Genomic DNA, 24,831 nt, shown 5'->3' with positions numbered 1-24,831 from the left:
ACGGGCCGTGGGCTCGGGCCCCGGGAGCGGGGCTCGGAACCGGGAGAGATGGGGCTCGGGACGGGGGCGGGGCTTGGGCTCGGGGGCGGGGCTAGGGGAGGGGCTCGGGACCGGGGAGCGGGGCTTAGGCCCGGGGGCGGGGCTCGGTGGAGGGGCGGAGCTCGGGAACGGGCGGTGGGCTCGGGCCCGGGGAGCGGGACTCGGAACCGAGAGGGATGGGGCTCGGGCCTGGGGGCGGTGCTTGGGCTCGGGGGCGGGGCTCGGATCGGGGGCGGGGCTGGGGCCCAGGAGGGCGGGGCTAGGGGCGGGGGGCGGGGCCGGGGCGGGGCCGCGGTGCTGCAGCAGCGCGAGCCGGGCCAGGGGGCGCCTCGCGCGGCGGCGGCGGCTCGGAGCGCGATGCAGTGAGGCCGGAGCGGCGGGCGGGCGGGTGTGCGCGCGCGGAGTGGAGCCGCGGCCGCGCCGCAGGGATGTGACTCGGGCCAGGGCCAGCAGGAGCGCCGGCGCCGCGGGGCCGCGGGCGTCGGTGAGTGCGAGCCGCGCCAAGGCGGTGGAGGGCGCTGCGGGGACCCCGGAAAACTTTTCCCGCCGTGGACTTGGGAAGATTTGCAGGGGGCGCGTCTTGCGGTTTCCTAAGCACCCCCCACTCCCACGCCACCCCAGGGTTAACCTGCCGAGTGGGGGAGGTGTTTGATTCCGGCCGGGGGACCCCAGGGCAGCGAGAGAGGAGCCTCAGAGCGCGGAGCGGGGCTGGGGGCCCCTCAGAGGGAGGGGTCCTGTGGATCCAGACCAGATGGAGGTCGAGTCCCCGAGGAGGCTCTGGGGGCGGCCCCAGCTGAAGGGCAGGAGCCCAGCCGTCCCCAGGTCGTGCGAGAGGAGCCGCGCGGGCTGGGCCCGGGGCCGCGCGCCAGACGGGTGGGGGCTGCTGGGGGAGCGGGGGTCGGACTCGGGGGTCCAGCAGCCGCACCTGCCTGTCGCGGGACTGGGGGCCACGTTCGCAGCCGGCCCGGGCCGCGCAGAGCTGGACAACGGCCCGACGGGGTGGGAACGTTGCTTGGGAAAAGGAGGCAGAGCGGAGACCTGGCCTTGGGGTCCAGTGGGGGCTGGAGGAGGCGGGGGGGGGGAGGAGTGTGTGTGGGAGGGGGCGGGGAGTGGAGTTTCCACGCCAGACCCCGGGCGCTCGGCCCTCGGAGAGGCGGTCAGGTTGGAGCTAAGAAGTCGCTCAGTGCTGTGTCCTCTCCGCTTAGGGACACGGACTCCCAGCCCCTGGAGTGCCCCACACACATCCGGGGACCCGGACAGCCTGGGCAGTAAGAGGAGCACGGCTGGGGGAGGGGGGGGTCCTGCACCTTGCTCTCCGGCTGCACCTGGTTCACCAGCCGGAGAGGGGCGCGCCGACCTTGCGCCAGAGGACTGCCCCCTGCGGCGTTCCTTCCCAGTCCTAGCCAGCTCCCCTCACCCCCACGCCCCACTTGTCCCCGGTTCGCTAAGGGGGCGGTCCTCGGAGCGCGGACAAAGGCCCCTGGAGTGTGGCGGCCGTGCGTCCCGGCCTGCGGCCCCAGCCCACACTCCACGGTGGCCAGGATGGGGAGCACCTGAGCCTCGCACGAGCAGCCCTGCCCCCCCCCCCCGCAAAGACGGAGCGAGAAGTGGGGGAGGGGGGAACCTGGCACAAAAAACCCGGCCGTGCAGCCAAAGAACCTTAATTCAGAAGTTTCTTTGGCAGAGCCCAGGGGCCCTCGGAGTGTCCAGACTGAGTTACACTGCGTGCGCACGGCACGGAAATCAAATGCGAACTGGCACCTGGTGGCCGGGAGCCCTGGTGCCCGCCAGGTTTGTACGCAGGCTGTGGAGTTCCAGGTCTGATAGGGGCAGCTGAGCCTGGGAGGCGTGCGGCGGGAGTCTCCATCTGGGGACGGGGGCTGCAGACGGTGGGGTTTGCCGGGACAGATAAGCTCAGACTCTTGGCTTGGTAACTTGTGATCTGAAGGAGGGGGCTGGGGCGCTGCCTTTATATAAACCCCCCACCCCACCCTCCGCTCTCCAGGCTGGGCAGGTGCTCAAGCCCACCCTCAACAGTGGAGGTAACCATCCCCAGGGAGAGGGGCGACAAGGTGTCTGTCCGTGCTAATCCCTGCGGGGGCGGGACCCTGGAGCTGAGCAATCCCCCCCACCCCCCACCCCCAGATCGTGGCGAAAGCCTGAGCCAGGCCCTGGGAAAGGCTCAGCAGTGGCACTGAGCTCAGAGGACCCAAACAAAGGCCATTGTGGCTGGGAAGCGGAGGCAGGTTTGGGGGTGGCAGCGGCGGGGACCAGCTGACCACCGTCTTTCAGGCCCGAGGGAGCTGAGGGTTTGTTCTGCTTGGGCCAGTGAGTCTCCGAAGAGTTCTGAGCAGGGGGCTGTGGGATCTGGTTTAAAAAAAAAAAATAGTTCTCCAGACAGATCTGGAGGCAAGGCAGCCTGTCCTCCGTTCTGGCTTTGGGACTGGCACTGGAGGAAGTCTCCAAGGGCCTTTGTCCAGCCGTGGGGAGCGCCTTGAGGCGTGGCTCAGGTTTTAAAACCCACTCCCCACTAACCAGCCCCCCGCCCCGAGCCCAGGCCCCCGTAAGCGCCACTGCGGACGCCTTCCGTGTTAGTCACATTTTCCACCCAGAATTACAGCCTGAGAGGAACCCGTCCACGCTGGAACGGACAGCCAAGGATACAATTTGCATTTAAATGATTGCTTTTATTTACGGACCTCAGCTGCTTTGCATATTCATGAAGTCTTGGAGCTTGTGTTCTTCCAAGTCTGGGGGGGGGGGTGCTGGTCAGCCTTGGGGAGTGAGGATTAGGAGACTCTGGGACTTGGGAAAGATGGGAGAAGGTGAGAGGCGCAGGTCTGGAAAAGAGTTTAGTGTCAGGAAGCCTGGCGCGGTTTAATCTGGCAGTGCAGGAAGTCACCGGCGGCTCCCGGCTCGGGCGGAGGGGGCTGGAACAGAGCGGAACGCTGGGCTGCGTGAGGAGGCCGCCTCTGTAGCCACGTCCTGGGCTTCTGCCAGACGTGGGTGGTCAGAGTAGGAGGGCGCTGGAGAGGCCTTGGGGTCAGGAGCTGGGAAAAGTAAGCCGTGGCCCCTGCTCGTTCCGTGAACACCAGGAATGCTTGTGGCCAAACTGCGTGACCGTGACCTCTGCCTTCGTGTCCCATCGGGAGGACGGGGTGATTGTCTTCTGGCCTCCTCTGGGCCAGGCACTGAGTCCAGCACGTTCACCCCAGCCACACCCCTTTTACAGAGAGGCAGACTGAGGTTGGGTCATTCCCATCAGTGTCACAGCTGTCTCCCGCCCACTGAGGTCCTCCACTCTGAAGCTAAACTGTGCCAGGCACCCAGGGGGGTGCTGAACCAAGAGGCAGAAAAGCCCATTCCACCCCCACCTGCTCCTTTTTTCTTTTCTTTTTTTTAAAAATGTTTATTTCTTTGGAAGACACAGTGAAAGAGAGTAATCCTCCATCTGCCATCACCTCCCCCCACCCTCCCTGCAAAGGACCCCAGCAGCCGGGGCTGGGCCAGGCGGAACCCAGGAGCCGGGACTGTACTTTGTCTCCTCCATGGGTAGCAGGGGCCCAAACTCTTGGGCTCTCAGCCTCTGCTACTTTCTCAGGTGCATTAGCCAGGAGCTGGATTGCCAGCAGAGCAGCGCGCTGATAGGGATGTGGGTGTCAGGTGGGCACTGAACCTGCTACACCACAACACTGGCCCTGCTTTGTTTTTTTCCCTTTCCGTGTTCCTGTGGCTCCTCCCACCCCACCCCATTACCAGCTTTCAAGAGAGCGAAGTTCCGATGCCGATGCCGCTGCTGACCTGGCAGGCGCTGGGAGGGAGCCTGAGTGGGGGCCTCCCTGGGGCCTGGCTGGGAGCAGCAGAGGTGAGACCGAAAGGCGGCTCCGCCAGCGGTTTTGTGCATTTCGCTTCTCCTCTCCCAGGGCTGGATAGGAAAGGGGAGCCAGGCCAGGGCTGGGCTCCGGGTGGCCTGGCTCAGCGAGACTCCCAGGGTCTGGGCTCGTGTCTGCCCGGGGGTGATGCCACCCCCGCGGAGCGTGGGGGAGGCCCAGCCTGGAAACCAGCGGTGGACAAACACCCGTGGGAGCCCCGCCACACGGCCTCCAGGTGTCCCCGTGCCAGAAATTCGGAAGCGTTCATTCCCCCTCTTGGTCAGCGGAGACTTGCCAGTCTATATTGACAGTTTCTTTAAAAGGTGCCTACTCCCCCGTGAACCACACTGTCCCACATTGTAATTACTACTTATTTTGTATCTTTTTTAAAGACTGATTTATTATTTATTTGAAAGGTAGAGTTACAGAGAGAGAGAGGGAGAAATAGAGATCGTCCATCTTCTGGTTCACTCCCCAAATGGCCACAATGGCCAGGACTGGACCAGGAGCTTCACCCGGGTCTCCCACATGGGTGGCAGGGGCCAAGCACTTGGGCCATCTTAGGCTGCTTTACCCAGGTGCATTAGCAGGGAGCTGGATGGGAAGTGGAGCAGCCAAGACACGTTCCACATGGTTAACCCACTGTGCCACAGCACTGGCCCCTAATTGCTAATTATTGTAACTGTCACCACAACCCCACGGGGTAAGCATCATTGTCACCCCCATTTGCAGATGAGAAAACTGAGGCAAGGTAGATGAAGTCAGCTGCCCAGGGTCAGAGGCTACCGGCAGGTGTCCCGGGGCAGGGTTTGAAGCCACTATGTCAGACTCCAAAGTTTATGGAGCAGGGAAGCTGTGTGGGGGGGGGGGGTGTCTCCAGGCAGGCCATGTGGTCCTTCACACACAAGGAATCCTGCTCGCATGGGTCACGGCTGCTGCAGGCCCCAGCAGGAGAGAAAGGGACCATGCTGCCCCTCTGCCTCCTGTGGTGGCTCAGAGAGAAAGAGGCAGAGAGAGGGAGCGATGCGGTGTGCTTGAGCCCTGGGTGAGTCCCTGGGAGCCTGGCTGGCAGCGTGGTAATTAGTATGGGAGCCAAGCCCTGCGCGCTCCCTGCATTTCTTCCTCACTCCTTTTGAGGAGCCGCACGCCTGCCCCCATGGGTCCCTTGTGGTCTCTTCATGCTGCCCCAGCCAGCTCTGCCTCCAGGCCCTCTGGAAACCTCTAATCATGTTGTTCCTCCCGGGATGGGAGGCAGCAGGTGGCTCACTCAGAGGAAGGGGGCTTACCTGCCAGGGGGCTCTGGGGCAGGGGCTGGGGAGGGCGGGGTCCTGCATCCGTGTACCCAGGCAACGCCTGGATGCGGGACTCGTGGAAACACAGGTGTCCGGATCCCCACCCCCACCCCCGGCCCCTAGAGTCCGGGTTTCTGACACCATCCCAGGCAGTGCTGCTGTTGCCTGTCCAAGGAGCAAACTTAAGCTCAAGCCTTTCGGACCCTCACTCCTCTGTAGGTGATGGGAGAGCTAGAGACTATGTTTATCAGCAGGATAAATGGGGGGCCCTCCCCGTGTGCCAGGCCCTGGGGAATTGGTGCAAAACAAGGCAGATGCGGTGCTGGGCTTGGCATGGGGCCACGAGTGGGCATCATAAAATGAAATAATTAAAAATCCTGGCGTGGTCTACCAAGGCGGTGGCCCGAGGTGTGTGGTGGGGTGGGGTGGGTCTGAGTTGATAGACCTGCAGAAGGCTCGGCTTGTAGAGCCTGGTCCACAGAGAGAGCCCAGGGACAATCACAATTGTTTGCCTGCTGGCTCCACCTCTTTCTGGCTGTGTGACCTTGGACAAGCCTGGGACCTCCCTATACTACGGTTTTGTGCAAAATGGAAATGGTAAGAGTGCTTACCTCGTGAGGTTGTTGCATGGGTGACAAGGAATCTGTATACACAGAGGCCCCGGGCATGGAGAGCGTGCTCAGAGCTCACTGTCACTGTCACTGTCACAGAGGCAGTAGCAGAAAGCTCTGCAGGGCAGTTCTGGATCCTCCAGGCGGCCTAGGCCTGGCTTCGTGCCCTGGCCCGATGTGTGATGCCCACCCTGGCCATTCTGGACGTTGTTCCGTGGAGCAGAGTGGCTGTCGCCTCGGGGGCGTCCGGGGGACAGCTGGGCCCCTGCTGCAGCCCCTGGCTGCCCTTGGTTGCAGGCACAGCCCAGGATGTCAGATGTGGAGGACTTCCTAGAAGCGACGGGCCATAGGAGGTTGTGAAAAAATGAGAATTTGTGTGTTGCTGAATGAGAAAGACCTGGTTCCAGTGGGCACATCTGTTGACTGCTGGCATGGCAAAGACTGATCCAGCTTCAGGCATGGATGCATCCAGCCGTTCCGTGTATTAGGACGCGGGCCCAGCACTCGGATCTTTCCTCTGCGTCAGCTTTACTCTAAGACAGGTTCTGCTGCTGCCATGGCAGATAAGTCCTGCAGCTGCAGGCCTCTCTCCTCCCAGCTTAGCAACCCAGCAAGCAGAGACACCCCTTGCCAGAACAGGGCGTCCCAAAGCTGGCACCCAGAGGTCCAGTTCAGGGCAGGTGGAAGCCTGAATGGCCTGTGCCAGGTGCCTCTGCCGGGAGCGCGGGCTCCAGGGAGCTCTCCGAAAGACAGTCAGCAGCTCTTTCCCGAAACGGGAGGACCAGATGCTGGGTCACACAAACAGCAGCTGTCCTGGGAAGAAGGGGAAGATTCCGCCCTCGGGAGCAAAAGCGGAAATCCAGAGTGTGGCCGCTTCCTGTGTCAGAACCTCGGCGGGAGCCGGAGGCCTGGACCGGGGCCAGGGGGGCTCTGCACGCTCCCAGGAGTAAGGGCACCGTGTGGAGCTCTCCTCATCCCCCCAGGCCTCCTGTTGAGGTCGGAAGACCGAGCAGGAAGGGAAGGGAGCTGGGGAAACCAAGTCCCGCTTTGCGCCAGGCTGGGAGAGGAGCTCTTTCTAAGAGAAGGAACCGGGCGGCTCACCAAGGCCCGCTTCTTGTAGGAGAGGGCAGGCTGAGGCTGGAGGCCTGCTGGCTTCCTGGCGTCTTCCCCAACAGCGTTACCCCTCAAGGCTACACCTGGCTTTCTCAGCGTGGGCCCTGTTGACCTGGTGGACTGACTGGTCAGTTCTCTGGCGTGGAGCCGTCCTGTGCCTTGTAGGAAACTTAGCATCCCTGGGCTCTACCCAGCAGGAGTGAGTCGTACCCTGCTCCCAGCGCTCAGCCTTGCCCAGTGGCCCGTGGTAGGGGGAAACGGCTCCTGGCTGAGGGCTGCAGGCCTTGGGGGATCCAGAAGCACCTGCCACGCTCCCAGCCTGGGCCTGGCTGCTCCCCCGGTGACCTGGGGAGTGCTGCTTGCTGACGGTTGCTGGGTTTATGTTGATGAGAGACGTCTGAGGGCCCCTCCACCCTGGCAGTGAGTGATGGCACCTTGTTCCAGCGCATCCAGTTCTCTCTATTTTTAACCATTGGTGTCCCTTTGTGTGTGTGCATTTAATGGCTTTTATTTGAAAAGCAGAGCGACAGAGATCTTTCTCTGCTGGTTCAGTCCACGGGCCAGGCTGAAGCCAAGAGCCCAGTATTCCTTCTGGGTCTCCCATATGGGTAGCAGGGGCCCCAAGTACTTGGGCTGTCACCTGTGGCCTGCTAGGTGCTCATTTGCAGGAAGCTGGATCAAGAGTGGAAGAGCCAGGCACTCCGAAGTGGGATGCGGGGACTCACCCGCCGCATCACCAGCCTGTCCACATCCAGTTCTGAAATGCTCATCCCCTGCTTCTTCCAGGAGCTCACAAGAAGCAGTTCTAGGCCGGCGTCGCAGCTCACTAGGCTAATCCTCCACCTGCAGCACCGGCACTCCAGGTTCTAGTCCCCGTTGGGGCGCCAGTTCTGTCCCAGTTGCTCCTCTTCCAGTCCAGCTCTCTGCTGTGGCCTGGCAGTGCAGTGGAGGATGGCCCAAGTGCTTGGGCCCTGCACCCCATGGGAGACCAGGAGGAAGCACCTGGCTCCTGGCTTTGGATCAATGTGGTGCACCGGCCGCAGCAGCCATTGAAGGGTGAACCAACGGTAAAGAAAGACCTTTCTCTCTGTCTCTCTCTAACTCTGCCTGTCAAAAAAAAAAAAAAAAAAAAAGGGCAGTTCTGTTTAGGATAATGATTTTCCGAGGGATGTGCCCCTGGGACATCCTCATTGGAAATATATCCCATTAACGAGCAAGTTCAGAACATCGAGAGTTATGTATTTAACGTGTTTATTGTCTCTAAAGTGGGTCACTTTAAAGGACTTGAGTTGAGTGACCGATGGCACCACGGGCGTAAGTAGCCGCAGTGACACTCCAGTAACCCGCGGGCAGGGCCGTGGATAGCACTGGGGTGCAGCCTCACCCCCCAATTGGCCCAGGCAGGATGCTGGCAAGCAGGCATCCCCTGCTAGACGCCCTCTGTCTGGGCCTGCATCTTCTCCCCTGCAGGCAAAGGAGACGATCCCACGGCACCAGGCACCTTCTCCCACCATCACATCCATAATTCATGCCCATCGATGGCCTCACGGCCGAGGCAGGATCTGAGACGCTTGCAAGATCTCCATAAAGGAGCACAGAGGGAGGCGGTCGATACTGCATTTACTTACGGAAGCCCCAGGGACGCGTGGAGCCACGGGGAGGGTGGCTGGCTCCAGCGCTTCGCATGGGCCCAGCTCAAGGCGGTAGGACTGGCTTTGCAACGCCTGGAGGAGAGCCTCACGCACAGACCTGTGCAGGCTGTGGCCTTCTAGGAAGCCAGGCAGGTGCAGGAGAGAGCATTCAGGATGAATAAGGCACTCTCGCTCATTCACTGCTTGCTGTGTGCTGGTGCTGGAGTCCACTCCCACGGTTCTCATCCAGGCAACTGCAGCCTCACTCTCTAGGGGCCGTTTCCGGTGTCTAGAGCAGTTGGGTTGTCCCAGCTTGGGGAGAGGGTGCACTGCTGGCGTCTGGTGGGCAGAGGCCAGGGACCCTGCCAAACATCCGGGGAGGCACAGAAAGAAGCCCCGTGGCACTGCGTGATGCAGCCCGGAGGCCAGTGCCAAGGTTGCGGAGCCTGGTCCACCCCTGAGCAAGAGAGGACAAGGAAGGGAGGAGAGGGGGAGGGTGAGAGAGAAACAAAGTAAACAGGCAAAAAAAAAAAAAAAAAAAAAAGGATTACAGCCAAGAAAGGTAACAGGAAGCTCTGTTGAGAGGAGTCCGGCTATGACCTTGGCCAAGAACTGTGCTGTTGATGGCCGTCGGGAGGGGCGGCTTTCCCAGCGAGGGTGGCGGTGTGTCCTAGCGGGCAGAGCCCCCACGGACAAAGGAGGCTTGGGGGATGCCTGTCACCGTCTCCGAGCTGGCACCCGTGGGGACAAGACAGTGAGCAGCATGGAGGGTCCTGCCGGTCTCCAGGCAGCAGCTGAGTGGGGTGGGGTGGAGAGGGCGTGTCCTCTGGAGAGTTCAAGGAGGAGGAGGAGGAGGAGGAAGGCAGCCCCTTTCCTTCAGGATGGACAGGACAGTCATGTGCCACGTGGAGACAGGGACAGACTCTGAGCCCTGCAGGTTAGGTGATGGTGTCACTGTGCAAGCGTCCTGGGGGCACTCGCGGGACCCTGGGTGGCGCAGGTCACACACTCAGCTGGGCCTCCAGCAGGCAGGAGACGCCATCAAGGTGAAACGTGTGGCTGTTGCTGGCGTACGTGGGAACACACTCTACACAGCAGTGAGAAGTGTGACATGGGCAGCAACACAGTTTATTGCCAAGCGTTCTGTGCTGGGGTGGACACTGGCACAGTGATTCAGCATCCCACATCCGAGTGCCTGGGTTGGACACCTGGCTTCACTCTCCATTCCAGCCTCCTGCTCATGCACGCTTGGATGCAGCAATGGCCCAAGCACTTGGGTCCCTGCTCCCCACGTGGGAGACCCAGATGGTGTTCCTGGCTCCTGGCTTTGGCCTAGCCTGAAGCTGGGGATGGAAGCTCTGTCTCTCTGTCTCATCTTTGTCTCTCTGCCTTTCAAAATAAAAAGTACTGTTTTCTGCGTGTCACTGTATGGGCAATACTTTTACATACCAGTCGTGCAGCAGGAGTCGTGCCTTGTGCTATGATGTTAGGACGGCTGTGGTGTCAGTAGGCCATGGGGTTTTTCTGATCTGGCGTCAAGCAGAGATGGGAACACCCAGCCCACGGGTCCTGGAAGGCCTGTGAAATCATTTGTTCTGGCCCTGGCTCTGCCACGGCAACCACAGGTGGAGCTTGAAATTCAATTAATCTTGGCCGGCGCCGTGGCTTAATAGGCTAATCCTCCACCTAGCGGCGCCGGCATACCGGGTTCTAGTCCCAGTCGGGGAGCCGGATTCTGTCCCAGTTGCCCCTCTTCCAGGCCAGCTCTCTGCTATGACCCGGGAGTGCAGTGGAGGATGGCCCAAGTGCTTGGGCCCTGCACCCCATGGGAGACCAGGAGAAGCACCTGGCTCCTGCCATCGGATCAGCGCGGTGTGCCGGCCTCAGCGCGCCAGCCTCAGTGCGCCGGCCGCGGCAGCCATTGGAGGGTGAACCAACGGCAAAAGGAAGACCTTTCTCTCTGGCTCTCTCTCTCACTGTCCACTCTGCCTGTCAAAAAAGAAAAAAAAAAGAAATTCAATTAATCTGTCACAGGCATTTTTTTTTAAGAATGATTTATTTGAGAGGCAGGGTTGCAGAGAGAGAAAGAGGGAGAGGCAGAGAAAGGTCTCCTATCCGCTGGTTCACTCCCCAGATGGCTGCAATGGCCAGAGCTGTACCAATCTGAAGCCAGGAGCCAGGAGCTTCTTCAGGGTCTCCTACATGGGTGCAGGGGCCCAAGCACATGGGCCATCTTCTACTGCTTTCCCAGGCCAAAAACAGAGAGCTGGATCGGAAGAGGCCAGCCGGGACTCAAACCAGCACTCATATAGGATGCCAGCCCCGCAGGCAGAGGCTTAGCCCGCTATACCACAGCGCCAGCCCCATATGGCCCGTGAATGACGTCACAAATCTCCGGATGGCCCATGGCAGGACACAGGTTCGCCAGCCCCACCAGGGGGTCACCCTCACATGAGCTGCCCATCATGCATCGAGATGTCATCGTGCGGTGCCTGCCTGTTGCAGTTTTTGAGACGCTGGTGGGTTTCCGAGGGGAGCCGCCACCAGGACTTGGCTTGTGTGTCCTTGGGCAAGTGCCATCACCTCTTGGACACCTGTTGTGTCACCTGTAAACTGGAGGTCACAATGGGAGCTGCCTCAGAGAGCATTGTGAGGGGGGGCGGTGCCCCGTTCCTAGGCTGGTGTGCGTGTGCAGTAGATATGAGCTGTTAGCCTTGAGCCACTGGAAGGGGTACGGCTCATGGCCTGGCCGTGACCTTCTCTTTCAAGCTCCATTTGAGTCTCTGACTTTTGGAGGGGCCGTTCGGGGCAGGGAGCCTCACATTTAAGGAATTCCAAAAGGGATACTGGGAAGGTGAGTCTCTGGCCCACCCGATGCCCCAGCCAGTGGCACTGATGGCTCAAGGCTGTTCACGGCACCCGGCCATGGATGACGAGGGAGATGAGGTCCCCAGCCAGGGGCTGCCCCACAGAGCCGTGTGGGTCCCCAGGTGTGGAACGAGGTGGGTGTGGACGAAGTCGGAAGGGTGAGAATCTTACTATAAATGTGTCTTCCCCCCTCCCCGCCCCTGCGTGACTTTTCCAGAACGTTCCCGGTGTCAGAAAGATGAGAACCCGCGCGGTGCTCGCCTTCCTTCTGCTCCTGACGGTCGCCTCCGTGGCCTCTGAGAATGCCAGCACATCCCGGGGCTGCGGGCTGGACCTCCTCCCTCAATATGTGTCCCTGTGCGACCTGGACGCTGTCTGGGGCATCGTGGTGGAGGCGGTGGCCGGGGCGGGTGCCCTGATCACACTGCTTCTGATGTTCATCCTCCTGGTGCGGCTGCCGTGCGTCCGGGACAAGGAGAAGCGGAGGCCCGCGTGCCTCCTCTTCCTCTTCCTCCTGGGGACCCTGGGCCTCTTCGGGCTGACGTTTGCCTTCATCATCCGCATGGACGAGACTATCTGCTCCGTGCGCCGCTTCCTCTGGGGCGTCCTCTTCGCCCTCTGTTTCTCCTGCCTGCTGAGCCAGACGTGGCGCGTGCGGAGGCTGGTGCGCCAGGGCTCGAGCCCGGCAGGCTGGCAGCTGGTGAGCCTGGCGCTGTGCCTGATGATGGTGCAGGTGATCATCGCCACCGAGTGGCTGGTACTGACGGTGTTGCGGGACACGAAGCCGTCCTGCGCCTACGAGCCCATGGACTTCGTGATGGCCCTCATCTATGACATGGTGCTGCTCGCGGCCACGCTGGGGCAGGCCCTGTTCACGCTGTGTGGCAAGTTCCACAGGTGGAAGCTGAACGGGGCCTTCCTCCTCATCACGTCCTTCCTCTCTATGCTCATCTGGGTGGCCTGGATGTCCATGTACCTCTTCGGCAACACCATGCTGCACCAGGAGGAGGCCTGGAGCGACCCCACCTTGGCCATCACGCTAGTGGCCAGCGGCTGGGTCTTCATCGTCTTCCACGCCATCCCTGAGGTCCACTGCACCCTCCTGCCGCCCCTGCAGGAAAACCCGCCCAACTACTTCGACACGTCGCACTCAAGGATGCGACAGACGGCGTTCGACGACATGCACCTGCCGCGCACCTACATGGAGAACAAGGCCTTCTCGATGGATGAGCACAGCTCAGGTAAAGCAGGTGCCCCCCGGGGGCCGTGCGACCCACACGGTCTCTCCTGTCTATCTCCAGGGGGTTGAGTGCACCTTGTCCCAGGGGCAGTCCTAGCGGACAGGAGCCCACTGACAAAACTGGCCCAGAGGTGGATTTTTTAAATTGTTACTTATTTATTTTAAAAGAGAGGGAGAGACAGGAGATCTTCCATCTGCTGTCCTATATCCCTAAATAGCCACAAAAACCAGGGCTGGGCCAGGCCAAAGCCAGGAGCCAGGAGCTCCCTCCAGGTCTCCCATGTGGGTGGCAGGGACTCAAGTACTTGGGCCATCACCTGGGTCAGAAGTGAAAAGCCAGGACTTGAACCTTCACCCTGCTACGGGATGTGGGTGCTGTATGTGGCGGCTTTCGCCCACGCTTCCACAATGCCTGCCCAAATTAGATTTTTGTTTAGCTTTATTCCCTAGCAATTGCCAACCAGATTATGTTGTAAAAAGGCAGGTTTCTGGCATCTTGTGACAATTCAGATCTGGTGACTTGGGATGGTCTGGAAGTGACAGGAGCCGGAGTGTAGCAGAAGGCCCCTCGCTGAGCTGTGGCTGCCCTTCCTCGTCACCGTCCTCTCCGCCTCTCCCTCCTGCTCCCTGACCCAGCTGTGGCTCCGCTCGTGCCGGCACTCCTGTCCCCTCCCCTCCCTCAGTCCCCAGGAGTGTGTGACTCCGGGCCCTGGGGGCAGGTGCCAAGGTTCAGAATCCTGCCTCCACCACTCCCTGGGTGTGCGGCTTTGAGCAGATGGTTTGTGTCTCCACCTGTGGACGAAAACTCAGGCTGTAGTGAGAAGTGACCCAGGGAGTCCCACGCTCCCTGGTGTGAGGCATGTGTGTCTTACTGGGGTTCACCTGAAAGCAGAGTCTGGGACAAGGCTGGGGTGCAGGTGCAGGGGAGGTGGCCGTACAGGGGTGAAGCGGGGAGAGCAAGAAATGCCTGAACAAGTGCATTCATGGGCTGGGTAGCACTGGGAGCACCTGGGACTCAGTCCTGCCAGGAGCCCCTCTGAGGCTTGTCCTACACACATTGCCTGGAGTGATAGGAGGCTGGGGCATCGTCCACTACGAACTCCCATCTCCCGCCATCTCCTCTGACTCCGTGAGTTGGCTGAATGGGACCCCGTTGGGTTCCAGGGCAGAAAAACAGGTTTGGAGGGCACTGTAGGTGGCGTGGGACCCCCAGCACTGCTCCTCTGCCCCAGCGGGATACAGAGGTGAAGTCATAATAGGACCTGCCGGCGGTGCAGTATAGGCACCCAGGCCCCTCCGGGAGAAGTTTTGTCATTTGTGGAGTGCTGAGTGCCAGGATCTATTCTACGTCTTTAACCTGCTTTACCTCAGTCTTCACCACTACTCAATTTATAGATGAGCACCTAGAGGCTCTAAGAAGCTCAGTGACTTTAAAATCCTGAGGGGGCCCCGTCCAGATCGTCACTGTTCTGTGTTCAGTGCCATTCACCCAGGTGCGTGGTGCCGTGCTCAGTAGCTGGTCACACCACGCCTGGTTGGGGTGAGTGCCATGGTGCTCTTAGGTGCTTCGACAGCCCCGCAACAGGGTGGGCATTGGGCCTGGGACAGCTGCCTCCTGTGTTAGAGTGCACCTACCTTGGGGGTAGCGGTGATGGCCCAAGTGCTTGGGTCCCTGCCAACCCACATGGGCGATCTGGATTGAATTCTGGGCTCCTGGCTTGGGCCCGGCCCAGCTGTGTTAGTTGTAGCCATCTGGGGAGTGAGCCAGCAGGTGGACAATCTCTGTCTTTCTCTGCCTTCCAAATAAATGAAAAAACAAATACTTTTTGAAAAACAACTCATGAGGGCAGGGGTTGCAGACGGGATACGGGGGCTAAGTGACTCACCCCGGGGCGGGGGCGGGGGCGGGGGCAGGGTCTGAATCCTGGCAGGCTCGCTGCAAAGCCGACACCCATGACCTCTGCCGTGGAATCGCTCTCCGCTCAGCTCACAGAAGTGCCCCAGATCTCACCGAGCTGTCAGCAGCACTGTGTGCATTTGGTAGGATGTGTTTTGGCAAACACCCATTTCACAGAGTGGGACACCGAGGCCCAGGAATGCCGGCAAACGTGTCCAAACTCACCCTGTGAGAGCTCAGCAGGGCAGGGGAGGGGGAAGCTGGTTGTCTGAGTCTGATTGCACCTGTCTTGTAAAAATGCAGCCGGTACTGTGGGTGCACATAGGACTCAGTTGGTGGGCACGGTATCAGCGCAGCCACCGCACCCCACATCTGTTTTGCACTGTGATAGCCTCGTCCAGCCAAGTGAGTTATTTTTTCATCCCCCTCTTTCTGTTTCAAAACAAAGAAAGCCCTTTATTATTCCTTTCTGATGGCTGTACCCCAACAATACTCTGTTGGCGGCCAGGGACCGTGTAGGTTCAGCAAATGAGAACACAAAAGTTATTCCGAGGCCCACGCCTACAGGGGCTGCTCCCCTCTCGCCAGACCTCAGCGCAGGCACGCATGCCGTGTCTCACATGACAATACGGCAAAGGCGCTCTGTTTTTTTTTTAAAGATTGATTGATTTGGAAAGCAGAGGGAGACAGATCTTCCATTCACTGGTTCACTTCTCAAATGGCCTCAATGGCCAGGGCTGGGCCAGGCCAAAGCCAGGAGCCCGGAACTCCATCCGGGTCCCCCATGTAGGTGGCAGGGGGCCCAAGCACTTGGGCCATCACCATCCCCTACTGCCTTCCCAGATGCATTAGCAGGGAGCTGGACTGGAAGTGGAACAGCTAGGATTTGAACCAGTGCTCCAATGTGCGATGCTGGCACAGCACCCTAGCTCTGGCCCCGGAGCCATTCGTAACCTGGCTGCATGTTAGAGGCACTTGGGCCGCTTAGGAAAATTACCAGTGCCTGCCTGCTTCATTCAGATTGAGCACACCTGATTTTTGGAATAGGCGATTCTAAGACCCACACAGGTGCAGCCGCTGCTCTGACTGGGGCTGTGCGGAGCTGCTTAGCCCTACCGGGGTCAGCCACTGCCCAGGCCCAGAGCTTTCCATCAGGCACATTCGTTTATTTTTCTGCCCTTCTGCTTGCTGCTGGCTTTCCACGGTGAACAGCGCTGCATCGTCCGGCCTCTGATCACTTAACTCCTTGCACAATCAATCCTAGATGTGAATAAGAGTGTGCACTTTAAATCTGGTGTATCCTTCCAGAAGGGACCCCAGAAAGGCCAACTAACTTCCTGTTCCCCGACTTGATACTTGCAGGAGAACCCAATTCCTCCACCCCATCAGCAACCTTGGGTGTTGTCAAACTTTTTAAAAAGATTTATTTATGTATTTGAAAGGCAGTGTTAGAGAGAGAGAGGGAGAGACAGAGAGAAACACATCGCCTGTCCGCTGGTTCCCTGCCCAAATGAATGCAGTGGTCAGGGCTGGACCAAGCCAAAGCCAGGAGCTTTCTCCGGATCTCCCATGTGGGTACAGGGGCCCAAGCACTTGGGCCATCCTCCACTGCCTTCCCAGGCACATTAGCAGGAAGCTGGATCAGAAGTGGAGCAGCTGGGACTCGAACTTGTGGTCCTATGGGATGCCGACACCACAGGCTGAGGCTTAACCCACTGCACCACAGTGTTGGCCCCTGTCAGAGTTTTGGTACTAGCCATCTTTGAGATCACTTCAGCTGTCCACCAAAAATCACGTGGGGCCAGGCCGTGCAGCCCCTGGCAAAGCTTGCACAGAGAGGCTGGCTGCATTTGGAGTCATGGTGAGGAAGGCTGGTGTTCCACCAGCACCCGCTTTGCTGGCTGGGGGCGTAGGGGCACGCTCCCTGGCCACCGTGGACAGCTGCCGACTTCCCTGGGGGTGCGGACCTCAGCCGGTGTGTATTTTAGAAAGCTGGCCCCTGGGCCTCGGCCCTCACAGAAACTTCGATGCCCCGGGCTATGTACAGTGGGGCCTGTTTTCCTTGCATTTCTGCCCTCCTGCCAGCCTTGTGGGCTTTCTTCCCAGGAGGACCGTCCCCAACGAGCTCAGGAGATGGGGCGGGCCTTCTCCAAGCCGCTCTGTGGCTCTGCCAGGCGCCGGCAACCAGCGCCTTCGTATTACCTTTCCCCGAGTGCAACCCCGCGTACCCACGACCTCCGCAAGTGCTGCCTGAGTGTGTATCAACAAGGCGTGATGTGTGTGATAAGAGTACCGCGGGGGGTAGCGCTGGATCCCATCTTGGAGAACATTAACAGGGCGTGTTCAATGTTCACCTTCCAGGGGAGGAAGGAAGAAAAGTGGGACTTTGGGCTCTGAGGTCACACTAGGTGCACGGACCCTCTGCTTGCTCCTGGGGGCGCGGAGCTGGCTTTGGGGGCGGAGCCAACCAGGCGTCGCCTGCCAGTGTCTACACCGGCTAAGGCTGGCATTCCATCTGTGAGCTTCGATTCCCGGGGAGCCCCCAGTGGCGGAGCCTTGCTGGCCTTTCACGTTTGGGTAGGGTGTCAGTCTTCTGGCTTATTGAGGCTGCTTGCAAGTAATAATCCAGTTCAACTCAGCTAATGTATAAAAGAAAGTCTACTGAGAAGCAGGCTTGGGGCACGGATCCATGTGGGAGACTCAGTGGGGACAGGATGCAGTCTCTGCATCTCGTGGCTATGTTCGCCTAAGGCAGCTCTCAGCTCCAGGCTTGCCCAGATTCTCAGTGGCAAACAGGAACATTTCCCAGGATGCCTGGGCAAAAAAAAATAAAAATAAAAATAAAAAATAAAAATCCCAGGGTTCACTCTGATTGGATCTGACTGCCCTGCCCTTGACCAATCAGTGTGTCCAGGGAGATGTGGTGCCCTGATTGGCTGAGCCTAAATCACATGCCCACCCCTGAGTCCTGGGAGAAGGCAGTTTGGCCTACACTCAGGGGAGGTCCCCAAGCAGCCGGTACAGAGAGGGCCTGGGGGCTTAGGCGCCCCACAGCTGGGCTGTGGACTCCCACCTTGGTTCCTTTGAGGGGAGCATGTTTGGAAAGCTGGGCTGTGTGGTGGTTCCTCTCCTGGGGGCAGGCGTTGCCCACCCTGCCGGCATCCCACAGGCCCTAGGATCACTTAAATTCAAGCTGCTTCTTAGTGACACGTGCGATGGTTTAAAACTCAGTATTTGGAGCCGATAGCTTTGAGGGGATGGGGAAGAACACGGCTGTTTGTTCTCTGCCGGACTCCAGTGCTGGTCCCGCCTCTGCGGCTGTGCAGACCTGGGCAGGCTGCTGGGGCTGGGTCTGTGTTCCATGTCGAGTGGAAATGGTAAGTGTGAAAACCCAGTGAGCTAATATATATATATTATATATATATATGCATAGAATTTACATGCCTGGCCCTGAGAAGGTTGGTTCTAGTGCTTAGGTGATTTGGTCCCTGCCCCAAGCAATTTGTCAAAACCAAAAAATAAACAAACCAAACTCTCTTGAAGTCATTTAGACAGACAGGCAGGACGCTTAGTGAAGTCCTTCAATGAGGATGAATCTGCAAAGAGCCCATCCAAGAAGACTTGGAGTCTTTCAAATAGTGCTTTGACTTTCTCGTGGGTTTTCATAAGTTGTCTTTAAGATTTATTTATTTATTTGAAAGGCAGAGTGATAGGAGAGACAGAGATCTCTCCAGCCTCTAGTTCATTCCCCAGATTGCCACAGAAGCTGGGGTTCAGCCAGGCCAGAGCCAGGAACTCCATCCCAGGTTTCCCACATGGGTGGCAGGAACTCAAATATTTGAGCCATTGTCCACTGCTTCCCATGCACATTTGCGGGACACTGGATTGAAAGAAGAGTATCTGGGACTCAGTCCTGAGCAGTGGCTTAGCCTGCCATGCCACAGTGCCCACCCCTCATTGGTTATTTTTTTAAGAGTAGTTTTAAGTTGATGGAAAAATTGAGCAGGAAATAGCAGCAGTTTCCAAATGCTGCCCACCCCACCCCCCGCCCCTATGTTGAACAGTGCATATTAGCTGTGTGTGTGTGTGTGTGTGTGTGTGTCAGTCAGTTGCTGGGTCAGTATTGATAACTGGATTCGCTGAAGTCCATATTTTAATTAGTTTGCCCTGTCCTGCAGGGTTCTGTGGGTTTTGACAAATGCATCGGGGCATGTATCTGCCATGTCATGTCTTACCGAAGAATCTCACTGCCCTCAAGATGCCCTGTCCCCCCTTCCCCGCCCCCCAGCCCCTGGCAAACTGTCTCCGTTGCTTTGCCTTTCCTGGAACATGAAATACTTGGAATCACACAATAGGTGGCTTGTATAGACCAGCCTCTTCCACTTAGCAATATGCATTTACAGTTTCTCTCTGTCTTTCCAGGTTAATTTGTCTTTAAAACCTCTTAAAAGGCCGGTGCTGCAGCTCACTAGGCTAATGCTCCGCCTTCGGTGCCGGCACCACAGGTTCTAGTCCCGGTTGGGGCGCCGGATTCTGTCCCGGTTGCTCCTCTTCCAGTCCAGCTCTCTGCTGTGGCCTGGGAGTGCAGTGGAGGATGACCCAAGTGCTTGCGCCCTGCACCCGCATGGGAGACCAGGAGGAAGCACCTGGCTCCTGGCTTCAGATCGGCGCAGCGTCAGCTGTAGTGGCCATTTTGGGGGGTGAACCAACGGAAGGAAGGAAGACCTTTCTCTCCCTCTCTCTCTCTCACTGTCTAACTCTGCCTGTTAAAAAAAAAAAAAAACCAACAACAACAAAAAAAAAACTCTTAAAGACACAACAACCCAACTTCCTGCTAACGCACCTGGGAAGCAGGTAATGGCCCACATACTTGAGCTCCTGCCACCCACCTGGGAGACCTGGACGGAGTTGCTGGCTCCTGGCCTCAGCCTGGCTCAGCCCTGGCCGCTGTGGGCATTTGGGCGGGGAGCGGGGCAGGGGTGAACCAGCAGATAGAAGAACCCTTTCTGTGTTTCTGCTGTCCTCTCTCTGTCACTATGCTTTATAAATCAAAAAAAAAAAAAAAAAAAAGTTCAGCCAAGTAAGACACACTGTTTGCTCACCCTTCAGGGGTAAAAGTGGTGACGTATTTTGCCATCTTTGCGTCACCTCTCCCTGTTTAGAAATCACCTCCAGTGTGGCGAGGTCCCTTTGCTATATAGACAAGCATCACTGTGAACTTGCTGTGCGCATCCCTGAGGGTTCTCACCCTTGAGCGTGTGCAGAAGCAGCCAAGGGGTTGAAGCGCGTTTGACTGCACGTGAAAGGCACTCTGGCGTGAGACCGGCTTTGTCCATGGCACTCATCCCCCTTGACCCCAGGCTGCGTGGAGGCGAGCACGGGGAGGAGGCTGAAGCCTGGGCCTCCTCCCACAGAGAGCAGCCTGCACCCTGGACTGCACACCACCACGGGGGCTCTTAGAGCTGCTGGAGAACAAAGCCCCTTTGTGACTTCTGTTTTGAATCAGGCTGTGACAAAGGGGAGGACCGATGGGGGGCGGGGAGGGGTGGGGGAGCTGCCAGCCCGGGAGGACACTGTGGATGCAGGGAAGCGAACAAAATCGAGTTTCTTTTTTGGGTGTTGTCCTGTTGCCAACTCCTCCCTCCCTCCCCCAGCTCGCCGATCGGCAAGATTTTCCAATGGCAGCGTGGGGAAGAAGCGCAGTGGCAGCTTGGGGCGGAAACCCAGCGGTGGCGGCGGCGGGAGCCTGGGCAAGAAACACAGTGGTGGTGGTGGTGGTGGCGGTGGCAGCGGCAGCAGCGGCGGCAGCGTGGGGAAGAAGCAGAGTGGCGGCGTGGGGCACAGACCCAGCGCCCCGTTTAGAAGCAACGTGTACCAGCCGACCGAGATGGCCGTGGTCCTCAACGGGGGCACGGTAAGTAGCAAGAGGCCGAAGCCCCAGAGCACAGTGTTGGGGACCCCGTGCTCTGGGCAGGCTGCGGGGGCATGCATTGCTTTCCTGTCCCCGCCCCTCACCCCCCTGCACTCAGTTAGCTCTCGGTCCACTGGGCCTGCATCCCCAGTGACTTATCGTCTGTCATCTGGCTCCCTCTGTGGGAAGGGACCTGTAGGAGAAGCCCAGCACGATGAAGCTGGCTTGGGTGACATCTGACCTAGTTCAAGTCCCCTCGCCCCTGGGGGGCCTCGGTCTCTGTGACCCGGCTGGGTCCCCAGGGTTCCTCCCAGCCCCAATTCCTAAGAGAAAGAAATCTTGGAACAAGTGGAAGCGTTGGCCGTGTCTGCCCCCTCAAATACAGAAGCACGCTCACTGATGCCAAACAGGGTGCCACCATGATTGTCATTCTGGTTTTTTTGTTGTTTTTTGCTGCTGAGAATTGCATCATCGCGTTTCTCGGGCCGTCCTGAGACACGCTGTCATTCCCACATTGATCCCTGGCGTGGCTCCATGCTTCTTTGCAAGACAGCACGTGAGCCAGTTTACAGCAGTAAATTGGATCCATCCTCGATGCCATGTGCCCGCTCCATAACTCAACCCGAGCTTTTTTTTGGTTTGGTTTTTGTTCTCCCCTGTTAGTGCAAGGCTGTGGGGGAAGGTCTCTGCTGTCCAGGGGGAACTTGGTTTTTCTGACCTTGTGAACGGGAGACCCTGCGTCGGTTTGCAGCGGTTCAGAACAGGTTCAAAGACAAATGCAAGCACAGCTTTGCATTCTTAAAGGCCCCCGCCACCACTGGGCTCTTGCACTGTCTGGTACAATAAAGGCCTGTGACTCATGGGCACTGGGCCTCTGTGTGTTATAATAAGCGTGGTGAGAGGGGCTCGTCTGGCCCTCAGGGGCACCCCACACCCCCCACCATCCCTTCCAGGCCAGTGCACGTGAAGCCCCTGAGAGCTGAGTGGGCGGGCGAGGTCCTGGGTGAGTAGACAGGGACAGTGCCGCGGTGGCCACTCGGTCCGCCCAGGTGACGGCCGGGTTGTGGCCTGCCCCTGGCGCCGTGTTGACGGAGGGTTCTCAGCCTGTTATCCTTATGTTATTCCAGATCCCAACCGCTCCGCCAAGCCACACTGGAAGACACCACTGGTGAAAGACTTTTAAGTTCCAGAGAATAAGCATCTCTCTTACCCATCTTACTCCCTGGCTGTGTCTTTCTTGAGGGAGCAGTGGGGTCACTGTAGCCGAACCAGGCCGCCTCGCAGCCAGCCGGGAGATGTGGAAACCCCAGCCAAGGGGATTTTGTGTAAATGTGAACCTTGATGAACTGAAAAAGCTAACACCGACTGCCCTTCCTGCTCTGCCACACACACACACACACACAGTCTACCAAGCCAACCTCAATCCCCGCCAACTAAAGCAAAGCTAATTGCAACTAGTATTAGGCTCACTCAAAAATGTGGCTGGGAAGACAGGGTCGGCCCCTGGGGGCGAGAACAGAACCAGATTCCCAGCTGGTGGGCCCAGGCTGGTGTTGGATGACTGTTGAGATGGGGGTGGGGCGTGGACTCCCACCCTGCGGCCCCTCCCCCCCAGCAAGTGCCGGACACCGGGTGGCCTCTTGGAGGCCACCGTTTTGTGAGGCATGGGGTCGCTTCCACTGGCCCCCCTGGTGGTTTGCACATTTCATGGGAGGGCCAGGCGAGTGAAGGAGCCTGTGGCTGTGACTCTGAGGCAGCCGGATGGTGGCGTGAGCTTTAGAGCCAGCCATGGTGGGGGGACTCTGGCATGTGCCAAAGAGGAGGAGGCTCTCCCGGTGTGGAAGTGACCGTCCCCTTGAGAAAGCACTGGCCAATCACTGTTCCCTCCTGGTGCCTGGGGCCAGACGGCAGGCCCCGCCCCCTTTCCTTGCAGAGCTGGGGGTGGTGAGGTCCCTTCTTCTAAACCCTGTCCCAGCTTCATGGCCATGTTCCTATCCAAAGCTCAGATGGAGCCACCAGCCGGAAGCCGCTCCAGGAGACAGGTTGGAAGGCGGGCACCATGGCAGGTTTTCGGGATGCTGATGTCACGTGGTAGGGTTTCCCAGGGCTGCCCTCTAGAGTGAGGAGGGATGGCACTTGCCGCTGCCTCAGTAGCAGTGGTTTCTCCGGTCTCCTCCGTTAACCTTGTGAAAATGGCAGGTGGAATGGGTATGTGGGGGTGTCCGGCTACTCTGGGAGGAGCGAGTGGGGGACATCCCGGTCCTGGTTGTCTGCAGCTGGCTCTATACAAAGCCCATCGTTTCTGCCATGACTTCCATCTGTCATTCTTTTGTTCCTTGGCATTGCCAACATCTCAGCCGCTTGGAGCCCCACGTCCTCTACACTGTTTGGCCAGCGTGATTGCCAGCAAAGGGCACGGAATGTATCGATGAGGGTGGGGCCTTTTGCATATGCTCTGGTCGCTACATTGCTTTTTCTATGAAACCTACCCATAAGCCTTTAACCTTTCAGGAAAATGAAGCAGGTTCGCACTGGGCGGAGGCACGGGGGAGGCCTGACCCCTTCCGTGAGCCAGTGCATCCGAGCTGCGCGTCTTTTAATAAACCTGATTTTTCTTGGCCCCCGTCTTAACTGTGTTCCCCCTGCCTGCCTCCTACGCCCCTGTCCCTGCACCGCACTGGAGAAAATGAGGCCAATCTGGGCCCCCCAGGGTGGCCCTCTGTGAGTTTTCCTTACAGCTAGGGTACTTTCTTGTGTCACCACCATGCTTGGGGTAGAAAGCATGGCACCAGGCTACGGCCCCTACCTGGCCTCCCAGGGCGAGTCCCCGCACCCAGCCCAAGGCATGTGCTTGCTTCTTAGAGAATCTGATCCCAGTCCTCTGCTTTGGGACCCTGGCTGGGTGGTCTGCAAAGCTGGGGTCTTGGCAAGGTGGGGGAGGGACAGAAGGGAGGACACTCCCCTCTCCCCAGGTGGGGTGCGGGGTGGTTGCATGCAGACCCTCTGTTCTGAAAATAGAGAGGTCCCTGCCTGCCTGGGGCCGACCCAGTGAAACGACCACAGCGTCACACATTCTTGTGCCAGGACGTGGCTGCTCGCCCCCGCGCCCTGGAGTCCTTCGGAGCTTTCTGATGGCAGCAGGGAGCTGGTGTGCAGGAGCCCCCACCCCCTGCAGAAGGCAGCAGTTCACACGGTCACCCATTCTAAGTTCTGTGTTGTCCACCACACGCTTAAGGTGAGCAGGGCGTAAGTGGCAGGACTGGGGACACATTCCCCCCCCAACCACGGTCACCCCTGGAAAAATGGAACCGCCACGGAGGCCTGGGAGAACCTCACCGAATAACAAGACCTTCTCTTCTTTCCTCTTTTAAAAATCTCTGATAGGCTATTGCGCTTCTGGGTTTTGTTTTATTTTGGCTTTAAGGTCAAGGTCAAGAGCAGGCTGAGTGCCCTCAGCATGGGGGCAGAGGCGAGAGTGAGGGGAGAAGAGAGAGAGCTGTTGTTGCCCTAAGGACTTTACTCGGAGCCCATCAGACAGAGCTCTGCCGTGCGACTGACCGCCAGCAGCCTCCAAGGAGCCAAGTTCAAGCGTGAAGTTTGGAGGCAGCTGTGTTTAAGACCTTTTTTGTAAACACAGCGTGGTTGGGGAAAAGCACCTGGAAGAAGAGTGTCTGTGATCAGAATCCCTCATTGTAAGCACAAATCTTTCCATGTCCAGTCATTAGAATCGCTTTGGGACTCTATCAGCCACTGTTGTCCTCGTCTTTTGATAGAAAACTGTCAGTCTAGCGTGGATCTCTCCCCCCGGAGATGGAGAGTGAGGAACGAGGGGCTCAGCGGTGCTGGGGGCTCAGCAAACTGAGGTTGTGAGCTCTAGGGTTAAAGGTGCGGTTGTTGGGAGTTGGGTGTGCATGGGGCTTTTTGTGGCACAGCTGCCCACTGGGTAAGTGCCAACTTGGGGCAGGGGTGGGGGTGGTCCTGGTTGGCCCAGGCTGCGTGGAATGTCTCAGGCTGACCCCAAATGAAAAGGGAGCAACTGTGGCTTTTATAATCCGGTGATGCATGATTATACCAGCTTGGGAGCGCTCTCGGCAGGTGCTTTTTGTTAATTGATAAAGAGCTGAGGCTCATTTTTTTGATAGATAATATATATTTATTAAATGGGTTCATGTGTGTTTTATAATGTCCCTTTATCTGCCCCTGGCTGACTTGCGTACTTCCATGGGACGAAAACTCCTTAAATGTCAAGACAATCAACCTGTACCCTGCGTGACTGTATATATCCATGTTGCCGATTCAAAAAGGTTTCATTTTCAAAATGCTGCTCTTAACACGAAAATAAAGGCTTTACTGTTCA

At 58.4% G+C, this 24,831-nt stretch overlaps 1 protein-coding gene across 4 annotated transcripts; it reads left to right on the top strand.

Annotated features, from left to right (window-relative positions):
- The first annotated feature begins 363 nt into the window (after positions 1 to 363).
- Positions 364 to 24,831, top strand: GPRC5B (G protein-coupled receptor class C group 5 member B). 4 transcript variants are annotated; one of them, XM_051847465.2, is made up of 4 exons: positions 364 to 523; positions 11,644 to 12,667; positions 20,218 to 20,477; positions 21,602 to 24,831. In XM_051847465.2, the coding sequence occupies exons 2-4, from the start codon at positions 11,665 to 11,667 to the stop codon at positions 21,644 to 21,646; spliced, it is 1,308 nt and encodes a 435-aa protein (XP_051703425.1). In that variant the 5' UTR covers positions 364 to 523; positions 11,644 to 11,664; the 3' UTR covers positions 21,647 to 24,831. The 4 variants fall into 4 exon arrangements, with proteins under 4 accessions (XP_051703425.1, XP_008255999.1, XP_008255996.2 ...); XM_008257777.4 differs by lacking the exon at positions 364 to 523 and adding an exon at positions 1,664 to 1,830; XM_008257774.4 differs by lacking the exon at positions 364 to 523 and adding an exon at positions 10,851 to 11,077.

Source organism: Oryctolagus cuniculus, chromosome 19 (genome assembly GCF_964237555.1).
Source record: "Oryctolagus cuniculus chromosome 19, mOryCun1.1, whole genome shotgun sequence".
Lineage (NCBI taxonomy): Eukaryota > Metazoa > Chordata > Mammalia > Lagomorpha > Leporidae > Oryctolagus > Oryctolagus cuniculus.
This window is presented reverse-complemented; position numbering and strand designations above follow the sequence as displayed.